At 37.6% G+C, this 22,298-nt stretch overlaps 1 protein-coding gene across 2 annotated transcripts; it reads left to right on the forward strand.

Moving 5' to 3' along the window:
• The first annotated feature begins 3,296 nt into the window (after window positions 1–3,296).
• On the forward strand, window positions 3,297–21,677 carry LOC115756892 (protein transport protein Sec24-like At4g32640). Of its 2 annotated transcripts, XM_030696868.2 has the most exons (25): window positions 3,297–3,454; window positions 3,938–4,853; window positions 6,723–6,953; window positions 7,039–7,113; window positions 7,280–7,378; window positions 8,333–8,444; window positions 9,011–9,138; window positions 10,002–10,121; window positions 11,562–11,642; window positions 13,135–13,212; window positions 13,376–13,468; window positions 14,496–14,550; window positions 15,707–15,783; window positions 16,228–16,299; window positions 16,453–16,536; window positions 17,066–17,185; window positions 17,278–17,346; window positions 18,043–18,120; window positions 18,216–18,354; window positions 18,746–18,910; window positions 19,792–19,937; window positions 20,016–20,195; window positions 20,615–20,703; window positions 20,835–20,866; window positions 21,283–21,677. In XM_030696868.2, exons 2-25 carry the CDS (start codon window positions 3,984–3,986, stop codon window positions 21,387–21,389), a joined length of 3,300 nt encoding a protein of 1,099 aa, XP_030552728.1. In that variant the 5' UTR covers window positions 3,297–3,454; window positions 3,938–3,983; the 3' UTR covers window positions 21,390–21,677. The 2 variants fall into 2 exon arrangements, with proteins under 2 accessions (XP_030552728.1, XP_048136185.1); XM_048280228.1 differs by lacking the exons at window positions 19,792–19,937; window positions 20,016–20,195; window positions 20,615–20,703; window positions 20,835–20,866; window positions 21,283–21,677 and adding an exon at window positions 19,033–19,783 and having other exon boundaries at window positions 18,746–18,983.
• Window positions 21,678–22,298: the final 621 nt, after the last annotated feature.

Consider the following 22,298-nt stretch of genomic DNA (forward strand, 5'->3'; position numbering starts at 1 on the left):
AAAAAATTCAAACAAAATCTCAAAAATTAGGAAATGGCCACAATCAATCGGCCATGGACGATTGACGGCATTTTGGCCTACGAATTTTGAAAAATGACGATTTTGCCCTTCTGGCAAATCGTCTCCCAAAAAATTCAAACAAAATCTCAAAAATTAGGAAATGGCCACAATCAATCGGCCATGGACGATTGACGGCATTTTGGCCATTTTTGACATTTTTTACAATTTTTTTCGAAGACAATTTGCCATAAGGGCAAAATCATCATTTTCAAAAGTCGTCGGCGAAAATACCTTGAATTGTCTATGGCTAGTTGATTGTTGCCATTTACTAATTTTTCCGAGCTTTTATAATTTTTTTAGAAGATAATTTCCTACGAGGACGAAATCACCGGGCCGAGATCGGGGCCGGTGGTGGGGAGGGGCGGCAGGGGAAGGGAGCGGGGGTGGCAGAGGAAGGGGGGGAGGGGGGTGGCGGGGGGGGCCCGCTCGGCGTTGTGATCGCCGAGCGGACCCCAAAACGGCAATTATGTTCTCTCTCCCCTAAAATGGTAAATAAAATTTTTTTTGTATGCAATTTGAAAAAAAGCCCCGCGTCACGTCGGCCATTGACGTGATGTTTGCAAATTACTGAATATTTTTCCGAGTAACTATTCCTTTTCTTATTCTTCTTTCACAAAACCTTTTGTTTTGTTGGCTTGCGTAAAGCAGCATTTGGCTTGAGATTGCCTGTCTATTATTCTGAAGTTTCTTTAAGGGTGCATTTGTTTAGCAAAAAATTATGACATGAAAAACATTTTTTCAAAAATAATCACTTATATCACCTATAAAAAATGAATAACTGAAATATGTTCCAATCGTCCACGAAAGTGTTAAGATATAAATTATAGTCGATAATTAATTATTTCAAGCGATGTAGATAATCATTTTTAAGAAAATATTTACGAAATTATTTATTTTCTGTTAAACAAATGGAGCCTCCAGAAAAAGAAATAATTTGAAAAATATTTTCGTAATCACTTATATAAATTTGAAACAATTAGCTAACAAAGATGTTTTTATTATCGATAAACATTTTCATGGATGATGAAAATATTTTTTATTTTTTTAAGCGATACAAGAGATCATTATTAAGAACATATTTTTCAAATATTTCATTTTTTGTGAGACAAAGACAATCTTTTTTTTTTTGTGGCCAGAAAATGCAATCTAAATTCAAATGGTGGTCATTTAGAAGGTTTCGATAAGGCAATGTTTGGCTATACCCATTTTTTTTTTTTTCTATACAAACAATAGACAAAAGCATTTCTTACTCTTTGAATTTCTGGCCTAGATTATTTAATTTCCGATGGCGACCTATATTAATCCAATTGAAAATAATAGAATTGTGTATGTGTTCACGAGTATATATGTGGATATATATATATATATATATATATATGTTTCTTTTGCTCTCATTTTTCTCATGTAATTTGGAATACTCCAATCGATTCTGTTTTTCTCTTTTCTTGTTGTTTTTTGAGAGTAGAGCGGACCTTTTATAATATTTAAAAAAACACAAAATCAAATTATGGTTTGACCATAATGAATGAATTTATTATTTTCATGCATAGGAATACCATTTTTTTTTTGTCATAGCATAAGAATACTAGATTACCTAATAAAAAAATTTCAATATCATCGCCCTGTTTATTTTATTTTCTATTTGAGGGTTATTATACGAGTACTTTTTAACTTTCAATAAATAGAAGTCGAGAGATATATTTATTGAAAATGACATCCCTTATGTGAATAATGGTATCAAAGCGATATAAATGCATGAAATTATGATGTGAATGTGATATAATAAAAAATAGCCTTTTTGAGGCTCTCCACGAAGTCAGACATGGAACACCCGGAGCGACGAATGAAACTTTAAATTTATATTAATCATGAGTTGATAAGGGGAATTAAATTCTACAAAATCCATTATTTACGATTTTTTTTTTCAAATGATGGCATCCATGTTTGGATGTCCTTAAGGGGTTTTATCTCGTGAAAACACTTTTTAATGAAACTTTAACTTAGCTAGTCGTGGCAAAGAAACCATCGTCTCGTTAGTGGATTCGGGACTGCATGACCTTTTTTATCTATCGGATAAATTGTTGGGGCCTCGTGGGGTCTATTCTGAGTTAATCTTATTTTAATCCGGAATAACATACATATTTGAAGTTAGATAGAAAAAATTGCCCGCAATGAAAAGTACAAGCATGGTTTCGGGATGAATTTTTGTTACGTGTTATGGAATTTCTTTTTTTAAATGATGGCATGCATGTTTGGACGAGGGCCTAAGATCCGTTCGGGAAAAATCATATACTCCTTAAGAGGGTTTTAACTCGTGAAAACACTTTTTAATGGAACTTTAATTTTAGCTAGTTGTGACAAAGAAACCATCCTCTCGCTCAGTGGATTGGGATTGCACGACTTATTTTATCGATCGGATAAATTGTTGGGGCCTCATGTGGTCTATTCCGAGTTAATCTTATTATAATTCAGAGTAATAAACCTATTTGAAGTTAGATAGAAAAAGCTGCGTGCAACGAAAAGTAAAAGTACCATTTAAGGATGACTTTTTGTGAGTTGTTATGACAAAGAAATTATATATTCCCTCATATCATTTCCTAGTTTGAGATAGCGCGAAGTCTAGTCCTTTTATTCTGGAAAAATTTCAAATAAGTACTTAAAGTGTCTTTATTTTCTCAAATAAAAATTTGAAGTAAACTTTATTTCAAATAAGGACTTGAAGTGCTATTATTTTTTCAAACAAGAGTTTGAAGTAAATATTATTTCAAAGAATAGCATGAAGTGGCAATTGAGTCTCAAAAAGAGCTTGATCCCAAAGGCCTTTTTTGCCATTTTTTTTTATTTTTCCTTTTTCTATTTGTTTAAATATTTAAAAAAACACACACACAAGCAGAAGCTGCGTGCCCTCTTTCGAATCTGGGTGGTCGTCGGCCCTTGAAAATAAAGAAAAGAGAAAAAAAGAGGAAAATCGTAAAGAAGGAATGATGAAATTGCCTTCTAGGCTGGGCCTTTTTTGAGATTTCATAGCTATTTTAGGTCATTATTTGAAATAAATTTCACTTTAAATTTTTATTTGAGAGAATAATAACATTCTAGATTTTTATTTGGAATTTTTCTTTTGATTTACTTCTTGGCGTAAATTGTGGAGCGATGGCTAGATTTACCAAATCTTGTGCTTTAACCCAAAAAAAAAAAATATTTACTACTATATTTCCCCAGTTACTGCATTTGCACGTGCAATTTTGGGCCCGTTACAATATCATCGTTAAGTATATTGGCCTTGTTCTCTCGCTGCCGCTGCTCCTCCTCCTCCTCCGCCACCATCTCCGACCTCAATTGCCGGCCCTCTGACGCTTAACGCCACCTCCACCTCCGATTTTGGCGCGATCACCAGGTACTTTCAGAAATCCCACTCCTTCGTTCTCGCATCCGCGCCTTTTCTCTCTCGATCCTTCGCGTCTCGTCTGATGAGAGAGAGCTCATTGACAAAGAATAGAAGCGGTACATGCGCGCTTCTGGAATCGATCGTTTTATTCGTCATATGATGTATCTCCCCTAAAAAAAAACCCTAACTTTCCTCGAAGTCCATTACTTAAACCCTAGTGGGGATCCTTCTCCGTGCAATTCGATCCCGTGGAGCGTCCCAGATCTGGAGTTATTTGATCCGAGTTGGGTTTTTTTTCACCCGATCCAAAACCTTGCTCTGGACATATTTTCAATTGAGAGTTTTCTTGTGAATATCTCGATTCCGTTTTCTTAGCCCGCGAGTTTAATCTGTGTGATCTTCAGTTGTCTGTTGGTGATGTTCGGATGTTGGATCAGGTCGTGTTTGAAGAATTGAGTTTCTGGGTGCTCCTTTTTTTATTTTTTTACGCAGAAAGATTTTGTTTCTTCGGTGAGTAGAGGATTTCGTTACAAGGGAAATGTCAGCGTTCGTGCCTCCAGGGGTGCCTAGACCTGGTAACGCCAATCAAGCACGACCACAACCGCAGCACCAGCCTCCCAATTATGGCCCCAATGCAATAGCCGAGAGCATGCAGAATATGATCCTGAATAGACCGCCATCGACCCTACCTGGTTCTGCCCCCAGGCCGTCGCCTTTTGGCCAGCCACCACCCTTTCCTTCTCCATCACCTTCACCTGCATACTCTGGCGGGTCGCAACCAATGTCACGTCCTGGCCCACCACCACCTGGCGTTCTTGCAAGACCTACAATGCCTCCATCAACTGCTGCACAAGCTACATTTCCCCCTAATGTTGCCCCAGGAAGACCCACTGCTCCGCCTGCCAGTCATGCACCCCCCTTTGGATATAGACCGCCTGCTGGTTCTTTGCCATCTTCAGTTGGTGTGCAAACAGGTGTTTCTCCGAGGGCTCCCATTTCAGGAGCATTCCCTGGTGGTCCGGTCACAACACCAGCGGCACCACCAGCAGCACGTCCAGCATTTGCTTCTGCTCCTTTTGCAACCGGTCCAATGGTTCCACCAACAGGTCCACCTTCTGCTTCAGTGAATAATGGGCCACCAACTTTTGCACATGGAGGTTTGGCTGGAGGGCCTCGATTTGCCCCTCCAGGTGGCCCTGCACCTCAGCAGCTGCCTGTCGCCCCTCCGCCAACAGATCAAGTTCCTCGAGGACCAAGCATGCACTCCCTCATGGCTAGTCCCTCAGTAAGTTCTCCACTGGCTCCTCCAATGCAATCAAGTTCAACCTTCTCGAGAGCACCTCAGGCCATGCCTCCTCCACCGCCTTCTCCTTTTGGAGCACAGCCTTGGTCGATGCATTCTGAGCAGGTAAGAACTTTGATATGACATTTGGCTATTGGGAGCTGACTTGTTTCATAGACAATTATTACTAATTGTGAATGATTTTAGCGTTAAACACCAAGTATATAAGTACAAATATCTATCTTGAGAGTCATTTAGATTTTTGGAATGCATATTTGGATAAGGGTTGGTTTTGTTCTTGTTCTTAAAATTCATTTAAATTTGTGAAAAAATTTTAAATATTTTTAATGCTAAAACCATTAATTGAGGAACGAACCACCCCCTACCCCCAACCAAAAAAATAAAAATAAAAATGAAAAGAAATGAGAACACTTTCACGCCCATGATTAACAACTAAGGTAAGGCACTGTTAATTAATTGGGTAAGCTATCTTTTGTATTGCTAGAAAAAAAGGATGGGTCGTTCGACTTGTCCATGAACACGAGAAGCACATAAATAGTTCTTTATTTTGATGGTAACTCACTTTCAAGAGTTGAGTTAATGCGTTTGGTTCGGTTTTGGAAATGAGCCTTGGGGAAATGCGAAGGCCCTTAGCCTAAGGGGCTTTGGAAAAATGCAAATTGCCTTTGGTAAGCGTAAAGCAATTTTGAGTTAAGTATTGTTTGGGCAACATTTTTTTCGCAAAGGGCTGTAGTTGCAATTTTTCCTTTTTTATTAAAAAAGAAATCAAACCCTTGGTTGGTTCCGGTGAAGCGCTTAGGCCGGTAGCAGCTGGTGGCCAAGGTTTTGCGACCTAGGCGAATAAATCAAACCCCTTCGCCACCGGCGAAGGGCTCGAGCCGGCGGCGGCCCTTGCTTGGGTCGCGCGACCTCGCTGGCCCCTCATTGGCCAGATCTGGCCTCGTTGGTCCTCGCCAGCCGATCTCCCTTGTGCAAACAATAGTAACAACATGGGGCGAATGAAGTGTAGATCTAGGGTTTTACTTTTTAAAATAGGTAAAATTGGATTTTTAGTAAGGTTTTGAGGGCAAAATAGATAGCTAACTATTTTCATTAATTGAGGCTTTCGGCATTCCAAATATGGTGAAAGCTCAAGGTTGATGGGGACTTACCTTGAGCTTTCAACCTTCCTAATGCTAGCTTTTGATTTCATGGCCCTTGGGAATGGTTGCCAAACACCCCAAATTTTCCCCAAGGGGCTTTCAAAATGCTGAACCAAACACACCCTATGTCCTTCCATATGAATTTCAGATTTAAGACCGTTGGGGGCTTAGGTATCCTTATTCAGTGAATCAGAGAAACCGTGTCTTTCAATTTTTGTGATACAGTCGACCTTGAAATTTGAAAAGGACTTAGCTTAAATGAGTGAGTTTGGGCATCATATAATAAACTTTTGTAGTAAATCAATAATAGGGTTTGGTAAAAGAAAATCAGTCATGACGCTGCTAACAAGTGCCTGATCTTTATCGAGTTCACTTAATAAAGACAATATCATGTAGATCATTGCCAAACAACATGACATCTCAGTCATGATTAGGCTATATGTTGCGTGAGAAAAAGTTCAAGAGAGGGAATTATTGAAAGAGATAAGTTATCCTCGTCTTTGAGCCTCCCTATTTTTTTTTTATTTTTTATATCTCTTTTTGGATTCAAGCTCTTTTTGTACATGGGTTGGCACCCCTGGGGGCCTCAACTGAATTTCACTTTACTTATCATAAAAAGGGTACAGTGATAGGTTAGACTGCCCGTTTTCAATGAACTATGCCTCCTAGAAAAGGATTTTCTGTTCACGACACCAAGGACCCGTTATGCCTATCAATCCCCTCTCGCTGGTGACAATCTCACTATTGATTTTATCTGTTGATCAAGAAATGTTTTCTGCGTTTATATACATTTTGGAACAATTGATAACTTAGTCCTTTACAATTTTACTAGATGCCTCCACCTCCACCAGTTCCAGGTCCTCCACAACCACCTCGAGTGTTTGGGATGCCACCTCCGCTCTCAAATCAATCTATGACTGCCATATCCCCTGCCATGGCCTCCACTGGACCTTCTCTTGGAGGGCCATCAAAGATTGATCCCAATCAAATTCCAAGGCCTATCCCAAGTTCAACAGTGACACTTCATGAAACTCGGCAGGGCAATCAGGCAAACCAGCCTCCAGTATGTCTTACGTTTAGCTCTTTGAGTGTACTGCATTTTTGTTATCTTAGCATGCTGTTTTCTGATTCTCTTTTGGTTTATGAAGCCTGCCACAAGTGACTATATTGTCAGGGACACTGGAAATTGCAGTCCACGTTTCATGAGGTGCACCATTAATCAGGTAGAGATATGATGTGGTGTTTGGCTGTCAGGGCGTCTATGGAGTTGTTAGGTGCATAAAAGAGTTTCTTTTCCTGGGGATTCTGCCTTGGTTGACTAGAAAACAAATTCTCGTTATGTATATTGTCGTATGTAAATAAAGTACTATCTGATGTGTGATTGGACAGATTCCATGCACTGCCGATCTTTTGACGACATCAGGCATGCAGCTTGCTTTGTTGGTTCAACCTTTGGCACTTCCTCATCCATCTGAAGAACCCATTCAGGCAAATTTTTTACTTAAATTTTTGAGCTTTTCTGTGTTAATTTGGTTTTGTGGATGCATTGATATTGGTGTGTTTGTATGTTGTTTAAGACATTTCAAATGGTTAGGTCTGTCCTTCTGAACCTCATTCGATCCTTTTCAAATTAGTCAGTAAATCAGAAACTTCCCTTGCCTTGTCCAATGTATGTTGAAACAATTTTTGTGACTCGGGACAGAACCTTTTGAATAATTGCTGTGGGATAAGGATAGAGAATTGTTGTCATACATCCACCTTGACAGGGATTTTCTTGGTATTCTCTGTGCAGTGTTTATGATTTTATGTTAGCAATTGCATCTTATGGTATCGATATTGATGTTGGATGATGTCCTTTGTCACTATTTTCTGTAGTTTTGGCTGATACAGCATCTTATACTTTCAGGATTTTGTCTACTTTGACAAAGTAAATGACGTGATTAGGTTTTCTGCATGCTTTCACCTGATTAGGTCTTCTTTTGACATTTCAAATTTGCAAAATGGACAGTATAGTAAGCTAAGATGGCAAATCCCTTTGGTTCTCTAAGTTCTAGCATTGCTTATTGGTTTATATGTATTAACGAGTGGGAATTGTTGATTATATTTGTTGCCCTTCTCTTTTGCAATCCATTTGTCATTTGAATCTTATTCCTATTTTCAAATTTTCCAAAGAAAATAATTTTTCTGCCAGATGAGGTTTCATTTTTGCATTTGATTGCTTGATGTTCATCCTCACACTTTTTGATTTCTTAGTACAAAAGCAGAAGCATCTTGTCTCCCTTTTCTTTTCTTGTGATTGTCCATTCTTCTTTGTTCCCATATCAATGCTTGGCTACTTACCTCTTTTTAGTGCGATTCTGATCCCATGTTTTATTCGGAATCGTGTATCCTTTGTTGTAATGAAGAAGTGCAATTGATTTTATTTTTTCATTGATGGTATAGGTTGTTGATTTTGGAGAAAGCGGCCCCATTCGATGTTCCCGCTGCAAGGGCTACATAAATCCTTTTATGAAGTTCATAGATCAGGGGAGACGGTTCACCTGTAACTTATGTGGTGGGTAATCCCCACTGTTCTTGTTTTCATTTTCCAGTTTTTAAAACGATTTAGTGCTTAAATGTGACAAACTATTGGATGATGACTTTCAAGTGGATTCTGGGAATAGTGGCAGTCCCTTTTTAAATCTTCGGTTGTCTTCTACACTGATGGTCTTTATTTGTGGTCTTTGTAGTCTTAGTTCTGCTCATGATATTTGCTCAAGTTCATTTCTCAGTGTTTTGGTCTCTTGATATCTGCAGTGGACTCGCTTATTAGTTGCTGTGAAAATAGTCTATAAGGATTTGGACGTACTATTAGACTATATGATTGAGAATGATGTGCTTGTATCAGCTTGTTGTAATTAATATTCTAGATGTCTCGTAAATCAGAACGAGGGGTAGGGGTAGGGAGGATAATGAAATATAGATTTTTGAGTGAGAGAATACTAATATTGGAATTTTAGAGGTCTAGTTGCCCCTGCATTATAAGTGGGGCAAAATTTCTTATTAACAGGAAATCATTAGCTTCTTTTTTACTTTTCTCTCTGTGGGCGACCTGACAGCATTCTTCATACTTGTTTGTAGGCTTTACTGATGAGACTCCACGTGATTACATCTGCAATCTGGGTCCTGATGGCAGGCGCAGAGATGCAGATGAGAGACCTGAACTGTGTAGAGGAACAGTTGAATTCGTCGCCTCGAAGGAATATATGGTGAGTGAAACTACGAGATTCGCTTGTCTATACTGCAGACCCCTTCTTTTCAACTGAATACTCGGTGGCAACTTGATAGTGGTTCAGTTGGCTCTCTGATTTCTAAATCTAAGCAGTTGTATTAGAAGTCTATGCATATTTCCATGGTTTGACTGGTCACCAGTTTCATGGGTTTATACGTCCTGTTTAATTCAGTTATCACCTTATAAATGTAATTTTAGAGAAGTAAATTACCAATTGCAGTCAATATTTAGTTGCTGAGGAGGTGTTTCAAGAATAAGCGCAGAATATTCGGATCATGCGTCAATAATAAGCTTCTGCAGCCTGTGTTCTATCATAAAGTAAAGAATATGCCCTACCTGTGAATATATGTGTGCATATGAGATATTTGTGGTTGATCTCTCCAGGCAGAAGCAAAATCCTGCGCTATGATGTCACTGTCCTGAATGAGGATAATCCTGATCTACTCATTATATTTGGGAAAAGGAGTCAATATGACTGAGCTTGGCTCACAATCTTTGTTGGTTTATTGTCTATCACTGGATAGCTGAAATCGTACATGTCAAGACTCGTATAACGAAATGCATGGTTTCATTGTCAAGTGTTCCGGACATATGAATGGGGGTATTCCCGAAACTCACAAAGAAAAAAGGAAGTGAGTTAGACAAAAAAAGAAGAAACTTGGGCTAAAAGAGAACTAACTTGGACAAAACGAAACGAAGTGACTTAGACAAATCTTTTTTGTTGATAGATATGCGAAGTAAAATTTTCAGCAGCGAGCTGGTGTTAGCAGTCAAAATATTATGTTTGTGGTGTTCCTATTCTCTTTTAAGTTGAGTTTTCTTCAATGTATCTAATTCCAGATCCGTGAACCGATGCCCGCGGTGTATTTCTTCCTTATTGATGTGTCCATGAATGCTTTGCAAACTGGTGGAACTGCTGCAGCTTGCAGTGCAATCAATCAAGTTATTTCTGATCTTCCTGTAAGTGCCTTTTGATTGTACATTAACAAAAGCCTTTTATTTACTATGTAATTTGATCTAGCTATTTTGCTTGGATAGTTGGTGCTCATGTCAGTGGGGTTTAGTTTCGACTTCTTGTTGTTATGGAACAATGTGCATTCTTCACACCTCATGTAAAAGTTGGCACTTGACTATCTTTTTCCTGCTAAAGATACACGAATCTGATTCGCAAAATCTTTTTTTATTGGATTTTTAGTTGGCTTTGGTCTTGAGAAAGAGTTGTGCCTTATGGGATCGCTTGTGTTTAGCTTGTAAATTCCTTTCACTTTATCAATGACATTTTCCTGTTTATATCTAGAATTACATTACCCAATTTGAAATATAAATTCGAGCTTATGTGCATTATTCCATTAAATTTGGCTCCCAGAAGCAGTCTCAAATCCACTGGTAGAATTTTGGGCCTGGGCTGAGAATCTATGCCAGCAGCTATAAAAGGAAATGCTTTTGCTTCAATCCTCACCTATGGTTGCGTTTGGAATCAAAGGAACTTTAGGGCCTTTGATGATACATAGAAAGCCATTGGAACTGTATTCACAGATTGTTACAAATGTTGGGTTTCACGCTACCAAACTTTTGTAGTAGTATCCTTACTGAGTATAATGATTTTGTTAGATGCTCTCTCCCCTCACTACCTTATCGGAAATACCTTCTGTTTCCAAGGGTAAAATCAAGTGTAATAAAAGAAAACAAGTCTCATTCCCAATTAGCCCAAGAGCCAACTGAACTGGAACATATTGAAGTTCTGTTTGGCTGTTTCACTTTTTGTTTTTTTGGTCAAAACAACCAAATATAGGATGCTTTTTTCTAGGGGAAAGCAGCATGTAGAAGGTCGAGCTTTAGCTGTGCATGGAGGTGTCCTTGATGAATGCAAGTTTAGTATGGATTTGGTTGATTGCATGCTTTTGAGAAGACCTGCATCAACATGAGGGAAATTAGTTTCAGTTTCAAAATCAAAGAATCATTGAGATTAATTTCATTATTCTTCTTCTTTGGTTGATAATCTTTTTGCTAAGCTTAGTTTGCTTGCATCATCCTTTACAATGTCATTGCTAGATTCATGTAATGACCTGCCACTGAAAATTGGAGTAGCATTTGATGTTTCATATGAATTTGGTGCAATTGCCCATGGGATGGAGATATGCAATTTGTTATGTTGATATCTCTGTAGCATCTGACCTTATATTACGTCACTTATCCATCTACTTTATTGCAGATGCATTAGAACAATCGTAGCTAATATGCTGACTTCCTGTTAATTTCTGTCCTTATGGCTACAAAAAGTTAGTCAAAAACCGATGGAATAGAATGAACAGAAAATAAGTCAAACTGCTTTGTGTTATCAAAGGGTTGTTGGTAAGTGATTTTTTTTTTTGATCAGTACTTCATACTGTCATTTGGCAGGAAGGTCCTCGGACAATGGTTGGAATTGCGACATTTGACTCCACTATACATTTTTACAATTTAAAACGCGCACTGCAACAGGTGTGTGCTGTCAATTCCTTTTTTCTTGTACTGTGCTCTATTTAAGATTGGTTTCCTGATGGAGCGCTATTTTCATATGATTATCAAATGGTGTTTAGTTGTGAAGCTTCATGTATTATAGCATCTCTGCAATTTTGTGTGGTTTGTAAAAGTGCATTTTGTTTTATTTTTCGTTAGGGTTGATAGTTTCAGGCATTACAGTCAATTAAGAAACAAGTTATTACGGCATATTTGGCTTGCGTGATACTTTTCGAGTGAGCCAGTCATTGCTCATTACATGTTAATGAGTATTTAGAAGAACTGGGAGGTCTATCAGAACTTCAGAGGCGCTCAGATGTGGCATTGCTTTTCCCTTATGGGTTCTGTTCCATGGAAACTGGATCGATGCATCCCATTGTTAAACCTGTTAAATATCCCATTTTGTGGCCTTTTTCTCTTTTCATTAATAGATGATAGTCCAGTGATGATTATTTCATTCAGTGGTATCTCATTAGAAGTTCCATCACTTCGCTGTTTTCTCACATGGCTTATCAAAGTAAAATAATACAAATTTGGGCATGAATATATCTTAAGAATGAATTCTGTCAAATAAAATTATGAAGAGTCCGGCGGAAACAATGTTATAGATTTTTTCGCAATTTTGTCTAGCAAGTGGAAAAAAAGCACTGGATGCTGATTTTCTGATGTCATGTAGTCAATTAGTTCAGGTCGTACCCACGGAAAGTTACTTTGTTTTGTTTTGCTTTGTTTTTCCTTTCGTTTTTGTTTTTTGTTTTTTTTTTTTGGTTTTTGGGGAGGGGGGGTTGTCGTAGGAAAGATGGCTTCCCAGCAATTTGGTTGGTGTATTGTCTACTCTTGTGGTTGGATTTCAACAAAAAAGGCAGTTCAGTTATGCAATTTCGAGCAATGTTTTTCTTTGGCAGATGCCCATTTCAGTCTGGAGAGTCTTATGTTTTTTGGTCTTTGGGCATTGACTAGCTCAAGAGGCTATGTTGAACTTTATGAACTCTTAGTTGCTTCTTTATTTCAGGGTAGTAGAGTTACCAGTCTGTCATTTCTTTGATGCATGGATGGCAGTGGTGCTGGCGAGGATATTAGCCAGAAGGGAACATAGCAATTAGAATGCCTGAGGTGTTAGATGATATATACAAAAATCAAGGGTTAAGAAAGTGTGGGACAATGATTATGAGGAATTGGGTGTCTTATACTTTTTTGTAGGAAGATTGTCACGAACTAAAGTGATTCAAATGAACTGGAATATTTGAAAGTATTTGATGGATTCTGAAATTGCAATGGCTGTAATCCCACATGTTTCTTTGCTTGTTAGTTAATCCCTTTTCTTGACTGGTTGTGAGCCAGCTTTTATATCTTCTTTGTTCATTTTTCTAAAGGCATATTTTGTTCAATTTGGAGAGCATTGACCTATTCTCTGCTGAAAACTCAATTAAGAGGTTTGTGAATGTTGGTTCTGACAAGCAATGAACGTTTTCAGCCATTGATGCTAATCGTTCCCGATATACAAGATGTGTATACTCCGCTGCAAAGTGATGTTATCGTCCAGCTTTCTGAGGTGAGCTTCATAATGCAATTTAAGAAGCGTAAAATGAAAAATATACCCTTCAATTTTTTTCTGTTCCTCTGGAACAGATGATCTTTTTTTTTTTTTTTTCACTTTCTTAATGCTGGTCAATTTTATCTTATACTTATTTTATTTTTCTACTCCGCGATTGCAGTGCCGTCAACACTTGGAGCTATTGCTGGAAAGCATTCCATCTATGTTCCAAAATAATAAAATTGCCGAATCAGCCTTTGGTGCTGCAGTTAAGGTATGTACTTTCCTTTATAGGGCTCTTCCTAATGTTGGCAAATGCAATGTAATGAGAACTGATGAACTTTTCCTTGAGAAACATCATTGTGATGTTTTTTCCTTGGTTCTTTAATTTGTTCAAATGTCGTGTTGTGTGTTAATAGACTGAAATAAGACAATGAGCTACGTACATCAGGATTTGTTGAGGGATGCCCTCAAATTTAAAAACTACTTGTTGTAAATCATAGTATAAAATTTGAAAAAAGGTGGACTATCTAGAGAAGAAATAGTCCGAAATAGAAGAGAGAATGAGCTACGTTAGTGAAGAAGTCGTTCAGAGATGCATTAAACTTATAAAAAAGACTGCTTTTGGTGTTTTAAAGCAATTCACGGAAAAATAAGATCTGCCAAAGAAAATGGGAAGGCATATGAAAACATGTATCTGGCTTTAAGCAAGATAAAAGTTTGAGAGAGGTGTACTTAACTGTTTGAAATCATCACATTCTGTTTTACTGATCACTTGGTTTTAGGAACTAAGTAACCTTAATAGCCTTGAATGTCAGATGTTATGCCTGTGACACAAACTTTCTTTATGCTCCGAAAGTTAACAGGTCTGTGTCACTCATAGGGAAATGCTCAATGGAAGTTCTTCCTTTAGCTGTCTTTTTGTTTCTTGTTGAATGAGCATCTTTTTAAGTTAATGGAAAGAAAGTTTCTTTCATAAAAGGCAGTATATTAGCATTTTCGTGGACAGGAAGTATACAAAGCATAAAGCACTGAAAGAAAGAAATGGAGGACTAAGAAAGCAGGGATAATGAAATAGCTTGAAACTCTGCACCATTTCATTGTAGTTATTTTATTATTTACTAATTATGTTTTGGAATGGTGCTTTTAGTTTATCTTTCATCTCTTTAATTCCCAGGTGTTGATCATCATATTGGAGAAAATACTGCTATGCTCTTAATGCATTAATTGCATGACACGTTACCCATATGAAATTTTTGTTTTAACAATTTCATTTTTCTTTTCTCTTTTTAAACCTTCAGGCTGCTTTTCTGGCAATGAAAAGTACTGGCGGGAAACTTCTGGTTTTTCAATCAGGCATGTTCTAGGTTTCATTGAATTTATCTTAATTTGTGATGCATTAATTCGTCTTGGTTATCTTAATTTGTAATGTGTTAATTTGTGATCAATTATGCATACCATGCGTAGTCCAAAGGGAATATGAATGATATTTGAGTAAGTAGAGAAATATGAAGAATTGCCTCTTTGATGAAGTTTTCCCTACTTTGTACTATCCAATGCTGCAGTTTGATGCTTGTCCAAAAATGGATAACAAGGTGTTGGGAGGGCTTAACTGGAGGATATTACAATTTACATAAGAGATACTGTACATGTAGCAGCATGAATAATGTCACCAGTGAATTCAGAATAGAAGGCTTGAGAGAGACTAAATGAGCTTCGATAATATGAAAAATTAAATGCACCATCACATCTCAGATATCTCGTGTTGGAACATATGATTGAAGATCCTAGGTCAAATGTCAATTTGAGGGTAATATTGGTTGAACTCGAAAGCAAAGACTATTAATTGGGTTGAGAGAGCTGGCACAATTTGGATCAGTGATTCGTGTTTTGATGTTGTGTCGTGTTATAGTTTATCAGCCAAACACACCTTAGAAAAGTTTCTTTAGGTGCACCATGTCGGAATCACTCGTGTTCTTGTTGTAATCATTGAATGCACCGTAATGTATTTTTAGATAATCAACTGAAAGTCAAAAGTAAAAGAAAAAGTGAAGGCAAAGGAGAGCACTAAAAGGATTCCAAGTCTGACAAGTGTACACCTTGGTCCCGGTGTTATTCTATGAAGAGGATATCTCATGTATCTTGGCACAGTTGCTCATTTCAATGAGGCAATGTAAATCTGGATGCTTCTCATAGATATTCTGATAGAACTTGCAGCAGATCTGGATTCCCAGGACCCGAACTTTCTATACGGAGGCCTGTGGTTGGCTGTCTTGTAATGTTTGAAGTGCCTGTTTTGTATGAACTGGTTGCTGGAACTTCTAAGCTGTATTGGTTGCTGTAGCAGACCTTTTGTTTTCCTGAAACACGTCTGTGGCATCTCCTGCTATTTTGTAGCTTTCTGAGGTTATGTCCTGTTTTATTCTTTGGTTGATGAGTTTTTAATCTGCTTACCATGTAAATAGATGTATGAACACTGATAATTTCTTGATTTTGTCCGAAAATGATACAGTCTTGCCATCAGTCGGAATTGGTGCTCTCTCTGCCAGAGAGGCTGAAGGAAGAACTAATATCACATCTGGAGAAAAGGTAGGAGCTAGCTGAAATGCAATCTGGATGGACTCCAGGACTCCTCTATTGAATTATGTTCGTTTATTGCATACGATCTTTTTTCATCCATACTACTGCCCTTTAAGTAATTTGAGTCCTGCTTTTGGCCAAAAAGTAATTATTGTTCTTTCACCTGGTTTCATTTTTTCTTTTTATCATCTTGTCACCTGTATAACGTGGGTTGTGGTCAAGGATCCGGAGTTGTGAATTGCTTGTTATACGGAACATAGTCGTGCATGTACTCCTTTGGCAGATTTTTTTATGCTTTCATTGATGCAACGTTCCAGAAAAATGGACACTTATGAAAAATATGGAGATATTACAGGAATCTTTTTGCCATGTATTTAGTTAAACTGACATCTCAGTATTTTTCCTCGGCTGTAGTTGTCCTCTCACATTTAGTTGTTTTCATGGAAAATGTAGGAGGCTCATAAGTTACTCCAACCAGCTGACAAAACTTTGAAGACAATGGCCATTGAATTTGCAGAGTACCAGGTAATCTTTTGCATCAAGTTTTTTAATTTGTGATAAATTCAAGAGAAGGAATATTGAGACGTGCTTCTGTTTCTTGCGTTTGTCACCTTTTCATGTAAGATATCCGTTGGCATTTTCACATGGATTAACATTTTTTATTTGGAAATGCTGTAGGTTTGCGTTGATGTGTTTCTCACTACCCAAAGTTACATAGATATTGCGTCGATATCTGTGGTACCGAGAACTACTGGAGGGCAGGTATACCCTCTCATTTTATTTCTTGTTGTGGATTACTTCAATATTTCAGTAAAATTATAGTTTTCTGCTTTATGGAAATTATTCACGCCCTTCTATGCTAGTTAAAGGACTGTCTTTGTTTGGCTGAGAATTTGGAAAAACTCCTAGAGGCTATTATATTTATAAATCAGTTTGTCTAACTAGATAACCTGATCCCTGGGGCCATATATCTCATGAAGTCGTGTCTTCATTTGCCAATCCGTTGATGCGTCCTTTGTACTCAGAAGGAAGTTTCTTGTTGTGGACGCTTATGCCATTTAGAGTAGGTAGGAGGATGCATGCGATGCAGTGATATAAGCAAAGTGGGTAGATATGCAGTTATCAGTTTCCTTGTAGCTTGCTTGGTTGGGTGGGCTTTGCCATACACTTTTTTGAACTTGATATGACACATTTGTAATAATTCACTGCGAATGCAATAGACTTGCTGTTGCAATCTTCCATTTTAATTTTGTTCACATATTACCCTTTTTTTTGTTTGCATCTATTCCAGGTTTATTATTATCATCCCTTCTCAGCTCTATCGGATCCTGCAAAGCTTTACAATGATCTGAGATGGAATATTACAAGACCTCAAGGTTTTGAGGCCGTAATGCGAGTGAGATGCAGTCAGGTACTTCTAATGGCGACTAAAGGGATTTTTTTTTAATGCATTTATCAATGCTTCCGTACTCCTTTATATTACTATTAGTTGATATCTTGTAGGGTATTCAAGTTCAAGAATACCATGGGAATTTTTGCAAACGCATACCAACTGATATTGATCTACCCGGGGTATGTGTCTTTCAGCGAAGTATCTTTTGTAATATATTAATATGTGCTTTCCATCTCATTTTCTTCCTGAACAATGGAAGCCCTTAGTATCAGTTTATTTGCTGTTATTACCTATGATAAGCTTGAAAGGCATTGTATCTTATTTAAGTTGAGTCGTTGATGCATTAGTATTTTCTGGCACTTGGAAAAATTTATTTAGGGGTGCCAATTTATGTAAATAGAAGGTTCAAAATGAAAAATAAAACTCATGTAAGACAGATTCTACAATGCTTTTATCAACGAATTTAGAGCCATGAATGATATCCTGGTGTATTAAATGTATAAAGGTTCGAACCATTTGGTTATGTGAAGTAAAATAAATTGTTAATGAAGATTTGAACCATCTCTTTGTACTTCTACGCATATTCAGTTATGCGCATACTATTGCAGATTCCAGGAATTAGGTATCAGACTGGAGTTCTTATACTATGAGGAGAAAGTTAAATAATGTTACGTATTATTCATAGAGAATATTTTGCTTGCTGATGCATCCTAGGTCTTTCCTTGATGACTCACTTCATAAGATGGCCAAGTTCTCACTTTACCTGCAACTCTTCAACGATACTTCTTTGCATTGTTGTTTTATATCACTTTCTTGAGCTTTTTCTAGATCCTCTTACATGGCTGTTTTATATGCTAATCCCCGTTCTTGTGCAGATTGACTGCGACAAAACAGTAATGGTAACTTTGAAGCATGATGATAAGTTACAGGATGGCTCAGAATGTGCATTTCAGGTAGGTTTCCCTCAATTCTCTCGTTCTTGTCACTCGCAGGGGTTTATTTGGAATAGCTTAGTTTTAACTTTCCTTTTCTTATATCTCTTACTTAGTGTGCACTTCTTTATACCACTGTATACGGCCAACGAAGAATTCGCGTTACAACTTTGTCTCTTCCATGCACTAGCATGCTAACTAATCTGTTCCGAGCTGCTGACTTGGATGCCCAATTCACATGTTTGTTGAAGCAAGGTATTCTGTAACTTCTCCCCCTATGCCATTCATTGTTATATGTAATAATCCATGTTCTTCCATTGTATTACTTTTTTGTTGACTCCCATGTGTTCTTGTATTAAATTAGTGGCTTGTGTTTGGCCTTATTTTTGCTCAATGTTGGGGTCGCCCTTGTTCGGGAAATTTGACTGTGTCTTCCATCTTAATAATGTTTGTATTTACTATTTGCAAAATATTGATTGTACTTGGCCTTGCTAGTTATCATCGAAATAACCAGCAGTTACCGGCCCGTTGCTCTTTTAATTGAAAGAATAGTTGATAGACATAACTGTATATTGTTGGTGTTTGCCTCAACTTTAGATGATTATGATTTTTGGCCTCTTTATCTGTTTATCCGATCTCTCTGCAGCAGCCAGTGAAATTCCTTCAAGTCCACTCTCACAAGTCCGCGAACAAGCAACAAACCTATGCATCAACATTCTGCTTTCGTATCGTAAATTTTGTGCCACAGTGTCATCATCCGGACAGCTAATTCTTCCAGAGGCTCTCAAGCTTCTACCTCTATATACTCTTGGTAAACTTCTTTCCCCTGTGTACATTTGGGAATTGGTATGAAAGGGTTGTGCTGGGAGTGCTAATCTGAAGTCTTGATGGCTTAAAGTTAATCTGAAAAAAATGTTATCTCTTCTTCATCCATTGTATGTGGGCCACATTATTTTGCTTTTGTTAAATGCCAGCATATAAAGGAAGAGAAACATTGCTTGTTTTGATGTTTTATGTATTATAGCTTACACATTCTTTCAAAGGGGTGGAAGTACTTATGAATTTCCAGCTGTATAAAGCTGGGCAGACAGTTTTTTATTAAGTTCAAAGATGTCCGACATATGATATTTCGTCACGTTGTAAAAACTCTCACATTATTTTGTTTTGTTGTATGGCTTTGTTGACAAGTGCCCTTTCTTCCTGATGACGTTGGTTGATCGGGTCTCTTTGACTATCTGACTCCTAATTGATTGGGACAATCAGGTTATTACAGGAGTAAAAGGCCCTTGGTAGTGGCCCATAGTTGCCAATTCTGGGACTTATACTCATGATCACACACTTCCTATGGCTCAACTTGGCATTGAGTTTTGACAACGTTGGCAATTCCAGGGTCAGCACTAATTAAGCATTAAAAAATATAGTAATGTCAGGTTTTGAAGACCTCAAATATGAGTAAAGTGCAAAAATTTGACACATTTCACGACAATGGAACATGCAATTTCTTTTAACATTTTCAACTCAAGACCAAATGTAGCTTAACAAGTGTCTTTTGGGCACTCCTTAATATTCTTCGTAAATATATGTCAATGGCCCTATGATGGCACATGACACGTCCCTATTTCTTGTGTTAATGGTTAAACGCCTTATATATAGTTATATTCTACGTAATTGACATACTCCTTTGTGTTTCAGCCGTACTAAAAGGTACAGGGTTGAGAAATGATGGGAAGATAGATGACAGATCTTTCTGGGTGAACTATGTTTCATCTGTATCTACTCCTCTGGCAATTCCTCTGGTCTATCCCAGAATGATTCCCATCCATGACCTAAATTCAAGGGTAATGGTTAAATGCTGCTTGTTCCGTTTTTCACTAATTCCATATTGAATCACTGATAACTCTCTTGCATGATAACAGGAGGATGATGGATCCATCGTTCCAGCTGTAATTCCTCTTTCAAGTGAGCATGTCACCGATGAGGGAATCTATCTTCTTGAAAATGGTGACGATGCTCTAATATATGTGGGGAACTCAGTTGATCCGGATATTTTGAGTAAATTGTTTGGTACATCCTCAGTCGAAGAAATTCCTGCTCAGGTAACTTGGTTTCATGCCAATTCTTGTTGTAAAATTGTTTTTATCGGAATCTGCTTCTGATTTTGTTTGAGTGATGAAAAAAGTTGTATGATTGGGTTCTGGATTATCGACTGCTTGTTATGCATGATTGCGTGTGATAATAGGCAACAAGGCTGGTATTTGGTTGGATACTAGTGGTCATGTTAAATTATTGAGTAGGCCCACCTGTTAGGCCTCATCACATTTTGTTGATTGCCTTTGGATTGGGTAGACTATATCACTTCCATCTATAACGATGTGTTTCCTAATGGATGCTCCAATTTAAACTTAGATTATTCTGGCCTACTTATGACTTATTAGTATATGCTCCACATGAGTTTCTGGAATTACATCTATAGTTTGGAATTATTTCATTTCTAAGCAAGGATTTTGCATTTCAGTTTGTTCTCCAGCAGTATGAGAATCCGCTATCTAAGAAACTGAATGAGGTGGTGAACGAGATACGGCGGCAAAGATGTTCCTATCTCCGGTGAATATTATTGTCTCCTTGGTTTCTTACATCATTCAGAACTTATCTGTTTCTTTAATATAGTTACATTAATTATATTGCTAAGGATTCACTTTTCTGATTTTTTTCATTTTCTCATTTTTTAAATACAGCTTGAGATTATGCAAGAAAGGAGATCCTTCAGGTCAGTGCATCCGTAGCCATGTAATTTCATTGGCTTAGATTGCTTGTGCTAAGTTACTTTTGGTTGTCTGACTTAAGAAATTGGAGTGGCTTTGCCGGTCAAACCAATCAAGTTTTCATGACTGAGGCCGTCTTTATTCGAATGGCTCTGTCAAATCAGATGTCTTCCTAAACCTTCTCCATGATGTCAGATTCCTTCGTTCCTATTGGGAAGAAAAAGGGATAAAATCTCTATGCGTGGCTTAATTTATCTCTTTTAAGCAGTGTAAATCCACTCTAAAATCTACACTGGCCATTACAAAAGCATATGGTTCTGCAAGTAATCTCAGATTAGTTGTGCTGGGGTTTAGGGAATTGTTGGCTTTTGACCTCATATGCAGGATTGATCTGACAAGATTGTGTCTTTTTTCCTTGCAGGAATGCTGTTCTTCTCATATCTGGTTGAGGACAAGAACTCTGGCGGCTTGTCCTATGTCGAGTTTTTGGTACATGTACATCGGCAAATCCAAATGAAAATGTCTTAATTACTGCACACTAGTTGGGTTGGTTTTCGAGTTTTGCTTACATTCATGCCAGGGATCAAGTGGGCTCCAGAGAGAAGATATTGATCAGGTTTAGGCTTATGTTTATGTATACAGACTAGTCTTGGCCCCAAAAAAGTAATTTAATTGTGGAACCAAAACGAATTTTGTGATAAAGGGTTTTTTTTTTTTCATTTTTTTCTTTCCTTTTTTAAGTGTAGGAGCATTCAGAGTTGTTGTTGTTGCCTGTTAAATTAACACCAATAAATAGCAGACATTCTTCTTGTTTTATTTCTGTTAGGAACCTCCTAGCAGATGAGCAGGAATTGTATAATGAGTTCTGTATCAATTACATTATTAACTTGTGACATACTCTCTCTCTCTCTCTCTCTCTCTCTCTCTCTCTCTCTCTCTCTCTCTCTCTCTCTCTCTGGGTCTTATAATTTCGATTGATGCGATTTTGCCTCCATTTTGTGAGCAACTTCCGGATTTCATTCGATCATCAGTGCCGTGACTCTTGATTGCCTTCAGTGAACTCGTGCCTTCGGTTGGACATATACGGTCTCTTGACTATTTTGTTTCGTGTCTTTTATCTTGCAGTTATTGCAAAAGATGAAAGAGATTTGAGGGACCGAATTCCACAAATTTGCCTTGTTTTGCTTAAAAACATGATTATGCTACAAATGGTCCAAGGTAATCGCATTTTTTTCTTTTTTCTTTTTTCTTTTTCCCCTTCATATTCATTTTTTTAACGTCGAATTAACGTTTTTGGCATGAATTGGCTTCTAAAGCTTTCTGTTCAAGGTATAGTATGTATGAACACTTGTCGTGGAAGTACCGCGTTTCTTCTGTTTGCATTATTTAGCGACAAAACCACGTCAACCTCTTTACACGGTAAACCTACTTAAACTA

This window comes from Rhodamnia argentea, chromosome 6 (assembly GCF_020921035.1).
Source record: "Rhodamnia argentea isolate NSW1041297 chromosome 6, ASM2092103v1, whole genome shotgun sequence".
NCBI lineage: Eukaryota > Viridiplantae > Streptophyta > Magnoliopsida > Myrtales > Myrtaceae > Rhodamnia > Rhodamnia argentea.

Bases quoted from the DNA above. Each gene is read 5' to 3' on its own strand.
- LOC115756892 (XM_030696868.2), top strand. From the start codon at position 3,984: ATGTCAGCGTTCGTGCCTCCAGGGGTGCCTAGACCTGGTAACGCCAAT. The intron at 7,379-8,332 runs GCAAATTTTTTA...TTGATGGTATAG, and splicing joins CATCTGAAGAACCCATTCAG to GTTGTTGATTTTGGAGAAAG. The intron at 8,445-9,010 runs GTGGGTAATCCC...ACTTGTTTGTAG, and splicing joins GTTCACCTGTAACTTATGTG to GCTTTACTGATGAGACTCCA.